The 7,084-nt window shown below is 47.2% G+C and overlaps 1 protein-coding gene across 1 annotated transcript in view; it reads right to left on the minus strand.

Moving 5' to 3' along the window:
• The window catches only part of LOC105516652 (cytochrome b5), a 39,329-nt gene extending 32,519 nt beyond the window's left edge, over positions 1-6,810 (minus strand). The window contains 1 exon segment of the mRNA XM_011948916.1: positions 6,590-6,810. Within this exon segment, the coding sequence (XP_011804306.1) occupies positions 6,590-6,718 (129 nt within the window). The 5' untranslated portion in view covers positions 6,719-6,810.
• Between the last annotated feature and the right edge of the window lie 274 nt (positions 6,811-7,084).

Here is a 7,084-nt window from a genome sequence, read left to right on the forward strand (position 1 = left end):
GGTCACTTTTCTGATGCTTTGAGCCTTCAGCCAATGAAATTCTTTCATAGAATAGACAAGGTATTACTTGCCACAGCTGCACTTTTAAGAGAATTTATAAGCTAAAGGGGCTAAAAAAGTATTCCACACATTTCCCTTTTCAACAGAAGTACACAGCCAAATAATTCAGGAAGGGTGCAACCAAGTTCCTCCGCTCCTAAGAACCCGAGAAGCGCACACACTGGTGTGCCACCGCAGGGCACTCTGGTAACATCCATCCAAATTTAGAGTGGCTCATGCCTGTAATCCCAGCACTTTGGGAGGCCAAAGAGGGCAGAGTACTTGAGCCCAGGAGTTTGAGACCAGCCTGGGCAACAACAGACTCCAACTCGACAAAAAATACAAAAATTAGCTGAGCATGGTGGCTCATGCCTGTGGTCCCAGTTATTCCAGAGGGAGGATCACTTGAGCCCAGGAGGTCGAGGCTTCAGTGAGCTGAGATCGCACCACTGCCTTCCAGCCTGGGCAACACAGCAAGACTCCATCTCAAAAAAAAAAAAAAAAAGTAGAAGTGTACATCCTTTCACCCAAGAATCCCACTTACAAAGATCTACCATAAGGAGATAATTGAAGGTTGGAAACTAAAAACGTGGAAGGAGAGAAGATTCCATACGTTAGGATCCCTCTATACTATAAGGAGGCAGCCTGGGAATAGGAGTTACTTAAATTCAGGACTGGTCCCTCAACACCTAGTCCAGTGGAGAAAAAGGGAGATTACAGAGCATGCAGAGCACATTTCCATGGACGCAAAGCACATCCACGAGCAGGACATTGTAGTAGCAAGTGTGCAAACTGCTCATGTTGGCCACCTTCGGGGAGCAGAGCTCCAGGCAGCTTTGTTTTTCTGCTTTGCAGTTTTCCACACTGTCCACTTTCTTAACATGATCATGCATTATTTTGCCTTACACAATAAAGTCATATGTTTAAAAGCTCCCGAAATGGGATGATTTCCAATCGTGCAAAGCACACATTCCTGAAAAATTGTTTCAAGTGAATATTTGTATTTTGAGTCTTTTTGTTTACTAGTAAACACTGTAATTTCTGAGATATGTTCCTACTAAATAATGGACCTTCCACATAAAAACAATTTATTTTAAAATTTTTATTCAATCAAAATATAGTCACTTAAATGCCTTCTCTTTACATACTTTTTCCAGTGTTTTCACACATATCATTTCTCCCAATGCAGATGCCAGTGACAGAAGAGTCCCCACTTCAGAACAAGGAAAGTGACTGAAAGAACTACCTGACTTGCCCAAGGTCACCTCCATGATAGGTCTAAGACCAGGTCCAGTTTTCCTAACCCCAGCCCAATGCTTTCCCGTGAATGCCCAGCGGGACAGGGTTGTTCAGACTCCACTCAACTACAAAGGCACTTATCAGCCATCTTCACCGGAGGACTTGTCAGAATACCAGAGATTCACATTCAATAGAATTGTGCGTATTATTTATTCCTTGATTTACCAAAGCTGGCTTGCATGTGTTTTCCCTTCCTTATTTACAATTTTCAACTACCTTTAAGATCATCAAAAAGCAAAAGTTAATTTGGTGTTTCTTTACTGTTTTTTTTTTTTTACTGTTTCAAAACAAAGTTGCCTCTTGGAACCTCTTTTCAAAAGTAGCAACAGGTTACCAAAAAATACAGAGATATACGTAGAAATATATAAAAGACTTAACGGGTTCACGTTCCCCAGGTGGCCTTCTAAGATGTGGTTTTGCTATCACTTTACCCAAGATGCCTAAGCCACCAACACTACCAACAATACCTTTATATTTCCCTCCTATGGATTCCATAATTTCTAAGTTTTATTTACCTAACAGTATATATTAAATAATAACAATGTTCCCATTTTACAAGCATCAAAGGCATATTTGCCAACTGCAGCCATTTAGTAACATAAGATTCAGAATACTATCAAATTTTCTTGCAAAAAGCAAAGGCATTTAGCATTTTAGCCCTAAATATGGTAGCTGTAACAAGGGTAAAGATACGTGTTCTATGTTTTTCAGAATTAAGGGCAATGAATTTCAACACCCATACTCTCTTCCTCAATCCCCAAGCTTTGGAAGCACCGGTCTACGCAACGTAGGCAGCCATGTTCAACGGAAAATATCAAACAGCAAGTCCCTACAATAAAACTTGCTAGAAAGAACACTCTTAAGACTCCAAAAATCAAAGTGAGTCAGGAGCCAATAGCTTCTATGAGGCAGAATGCTGTAAAGAACATTTAAGGCTCAGGTCCAAGACTATCAGAATTCCAGCATCACTAGAAAATGTTCTACAGAAACAAGTTTTCATTTTTATGATGTAAAGGGAGAGGAGACAACTTGACAAAAAGACATTACATTCTGCTTTATAAAGTTTTCCAGGACAACATCTATTTCACAAATCAAACACCCACTGACTTGAACCAAAAGCAACATCTAAGGCAACTGTTGTTAATTACAGGATGCTGTTCTCTCTCCCTTCCATGTAACTGTTGTTAATTACAGGATGCTGTTCTCTCTCCCTGCCATGTAACTGTTGTTAGCTACAGGATACCTTTCTCTCTCCCTTCCACAGCTCTTTTAAAACCCGAATAGATGCTGCTGCCCAAATCACAGAAAGGGAAATGTAAACATTTCTCCCCCAGCCCTAAATGCCTAAGTTTTCATTTCAAAGAACCGTCCCTTGAAGTTCTATGATCAAGCAGACTCAGTTTCGCAAATATAAACTCAAAAACTATAACTCAGGATTGAAAAAAAATCTAGTTCAAAATATGTAGGCAATAAAGCTCAAAATCTTTTAAGTATCAGACAGTAACTAAGCACCTGCTGCTATGTAGACTGCCATTAGTAATAAACCAGTCTTGCCTCTTAGGTTTCTACCCCTCCTCCTGAACAGCAAAAACAGCTTTAGAGGCCATTATTTCAGGAGGTCGGCACGCATACTGCACAGCTGAGCTTCAACCTGTGTTCTTGGCTTGTACCTGCCAGCAGAGCAGGATCCCTCCACCATCTCACCACACACCTTCTCAACATGAACGCGGACATGCACATGAATCTAGGACATTCTGAAAGAAGGGGAAATACTCAGTCATGAGAAATCTTGTCCATACGGATGGGGGATCTCACAGTAGACAAAGGTCTAGCCCATAATGACTGAAAGCTCATTTGAGAGTTAGGAGGGGAAGAAAAATCTTTCATATTTAGGTAAATTAGGTGAGATAAAATATTTTTTAGTTAACACACAAAGGCTGCATGAAATTCTGGAGCCTTTCAACAACAGAAGACAGGAAGGAGGACCGGGCAAGGGAAGAAAGACAGAGACCTTCTGCACTCACTTCTGTTTTAAAAGTAGGTTTGAGACAAACAGACTGGCCTCATAAAAGAACTACCTGGCAGGGCAGTGTGCTGAAGAGCTCTGAGCAAGAAGATGCGTGCTTATTTGAGATGTAATCCCAGGAGCACAGGAAGTCACCTGCAAGGAATCCTGGTTAGAATCTCAGGCAGAACCTGAGGCCTTGCGGGAGGCTGGGAAGCCAATGACCAGGATATGCAATAAGCAAGAGATAGTCACAGAAAATCAAAGCAAATAATATAAAGACGGCAAATGGAAAAATACGTTCATAAAAGGTCGAATTGGGAGGTGCCGAGAGGGCAGGCACAATCCAGGGAAAGGCTAAGTGGCCTTGCTTTTTCCCAGAACCACATGCTGGCAGACAGCCGAGGCAGAAGTGCATGCAGTTCTCCCGACGCCTGAAGATCTCTCCAACCCCTTAAAGTCGACAGGATGAAAAACAAACTCCTTGTGTCTCTCCCACACCCCAGCCTCCTCATTCCTAGCCGTTCCTGGGGTCAGCCACCCTCCTGTTCATTTTATTTGAGATGCATTCTCCACAAAAACTTTGAGTAAGAAAAAATAAAGGAATTTGTTTTCAGCTAATTTATGCACTCAAGAGCTTGTTCTCATCTCTGTTTTTCTCGGAAAATTTTTGCACAATCCCTTCTTTCCCGACTCACAGGAATGAAATGTGAAAGTAAATGGTTTTGAGTACATTTTAACAATAATCTTCACTTCCTTGTTATCTTCTCTGAAAATCAACCCCTAAAGTCAAGCACAGTAACCTTAGTAATTTTTAAATTGGAGAGATTATGTGCCCTAGGGGACCTCTGACAATATCTGGAGACATTTTTCATTGCTATAAATAGGGGAGGTAGGGCCAGGAGCGGTGGCTCACGCCTGTAATCCCAGCACTTTGGGAAGCCAAGGTGGGTGGATCACCTGAGGTCAGGAGTTCGAGACCAGCTTGGCCAACATGGTGAAACCCTGTCTCTACTAAAAATACAAAAAATAGCTGGGCGTGGTGGTGCACGCCTGTAATCCCAGCTACTTGGGAGGCTGAGGCAGGAGAATTGGCTGAACCTAGGAAGCAGAGATTGCAGTGAGTCGAGATCAAGCCATTGCACTCCAGCCTGGGCCACAAGAGCAAAACTCCGTCTCAAAAACAAAAAAAAATAGGGGAGGTGGTGGTACCGGTCATCTAGTGGGTAGAACTCAGGGAGGTGGCTCAACATCCTACAATGCCCAGGACGGATGCCACAACAAAGATCAGCTGGCCCAAAATGTCAACAGTGCCAGGGTTGAAAAAACTCGTTTTAGGAAAAAAGAAACAAAAGAAACGAAGAAAATGCTTCATAATATAAAATATCCTAATATTCTCTTATGCTACTTTTTTTATAAACACAGACAAAGCACACACTGTGTCTTAAAATTCCACATTTAGAGTTAATGAGAACTGATGTTTGTTATATGTCAGGATCTGCAGCTGGGCAGGAGGGAGAGGGCAGGTCAGCTCTGATTTCCGAACATAAACCCCTCCTTACTAAATGGTAACACGACGTTATCTTTGGGTACTGCTCCAGAGTGAAACACCTTACCAATAAACATCAACTCCAGCCTTATTTTTTATTTAATTCTATTTATTTATTTAGAGACAGGGTCTCACTCCGTCCCCTAGGCTGGAGTAAAGTTGTGCGATTTCTGCTAACTGCAACCTCTCCCAGGTTCAAGGGATTCTCCTGTCTCAGTCTCCCAAGTAGCTGGGACTACAGGCGTGCGCCGCCAGGTCTGGCTAATTTTGGTATTTTGGGGGTTAGAGATGGGGTTTCGCCATGTTGGTTAAGCTGGTCTCGAACTCCTAGATTCAAGTGATCCACCCGCCTCAGCCTCCCAAAGTGTTGGGATTACAGATGTGAGGCACCGTGCTTGGCCCAGCCTCATTTTTTAAAACAGGCCTTTTGATTTTAACATTTTCTGCAAAACCAAAGTCCTCTGATGTAAACTGTGATCCAGCTCAGACCAGGCATCTGTCTTTGTCCCCCTGCTCCCGGACTATGTAAAAAATTCCCATCACTAAACCTTCTCATTATTGGGAGAGGGGCGTGAGCATGCGTTAAGATTCATGATTTAGACTCCCTAAAAGTGGTAAAACACTTCCAGAGGATCTAAGACAACCACCAAAAACGCCCCTTAGCGTGAGCGGCAAAAATTATAATCGAATGCAAATAATCTTATCAAAGGAATGTCTTCCTTTAAGTTAAGGAACGTTCCCTATTACACCTTCCAAAGCTGTTAGGGGCGAGTCCGACAGCAGAACGTACGCTGCTCTGCCTGGCCTCTTCCTGTATTCTTGCTCGAGCCACACACTGCTGTCTCAGGAGTCAAGCAGGGCACCTGGCTGCCAAAGCCAGGAAAAGGTTAATTAACACCGGGCCTCTTCCAGGTGAACGCGAGCGCGAGTGGATGTGGCCCCAAGGTCGGCCAGTGGCTGCCAAGGGAAGGGCAGGCTCGGACCACACCCGACCTCCGCACTCGGGGTCCCCTTCGGCGGGATCCGCGGCTCTCGGGGTGGGTGGTCTCCAGCCAGCTACTCCGGGTATGCCGCCGGTCGTGGAAGGACACCCTTCTATTCAAACTCAAGGGAGAAAGGGATCATTTAAATGCCCCGCATAGCTGCGCGCTCTCCCCGAAGGCTGCTCCAGCACCGCCACAGGGCCCGAGCGCCAGCTCCTGCCTAGTGCACCCGCTCCTGCCTAGTGCGCCAGCTCCTGCCTAGTGCGCCCCCCCGGACCACGTAGCGATGATACCACCGTGCCCGGGCGCTCCCAGGTGTGCACGCGCAGGTGTGCGGATTCGGGGAGCGCTCCCAGGTGTGCACACGCAGGTGTGCGGATTCGGGGAGCGCTCCCAGGTGTGCACGCGCAGGTGTATGGACTAGAGGAGACCTCCCAGGTGTACACGAGCAGATATGCAGACTCGGGGAGCGCTCCCAGGTGTGCGCGCGCAGGTGCGCGGACTGGGGGTGGTGGGGGGCACCCAGGTGTGCACGCGCAGGTGTGCGGACTCGGAAGCGCGCCCAGGCGTATACGCGCAGGCGAGCGAACTCGGGGGAGGGACGCGCCCAGGCGTACGTATGCGGACTCGGGGCCGCGAAAGACAAGTCATGGCAGTGAACCCCCAAACCCGGCCCACGCTCCCTGCGCCCCAGGCCGCTCAGCCCCAACTCACCTCTTCCAGAAATTTGGTCACATCGTACACCTTGTGGTGCAGGATCAGCCAGGTGCTCTTGCTGTGGTTGTGCTTCTGAATCTCCTCTAGGGTGTAGTATTTCACGGCCTCGTCCGACTGCTCTGCCATTTCGGTTCGCCGCGAGCCAGGCCCAGCACACACAGCCGCGTCGGGTGGAGCAGAGCGCGCGACTCCGCCAGCTCCACCCGGGACATTCCCCGAGCCGGGCACAGCTCCGGGGGCTGGGCGGCCGGCTCAGGGGCGGGGCGCAGCAGAAGGACCCCCGGCGGTTGGCCGTCATCCTTGTCATTCAAAAGTCCCCGCCTTCGGTCGACCCCCTCCGCCTGCCCAAGCGTGGTCCCGCCCAGTGTGCGGGTGTTAATTGGCTGCCGGAGGTGCCCTTCACAATCTCCCGACCGCCGCAGCGCGCAGAAGGCGGGACAGGAGTCCACGGAGTCTGCGCGGAAGGGCGGGACGAACTGTGGCTAGGTTGGA

This window comes from Colobus angolensis, unplaced genomic scaffold (genome assembly GCF_000951035.1).
Source record: "Colobus angolensis palliatus isolate OR3802 unplaced genomic scaffold, Cang.pa_1.0 Scaffold287, whole genome shotgun sequence".
Taxonomy (NCBI): Eukaryota; Metazoa; Chordata; class Mammalia; order Primates; family Cercopithecidae; genus Colobus; species Colobus angolensis.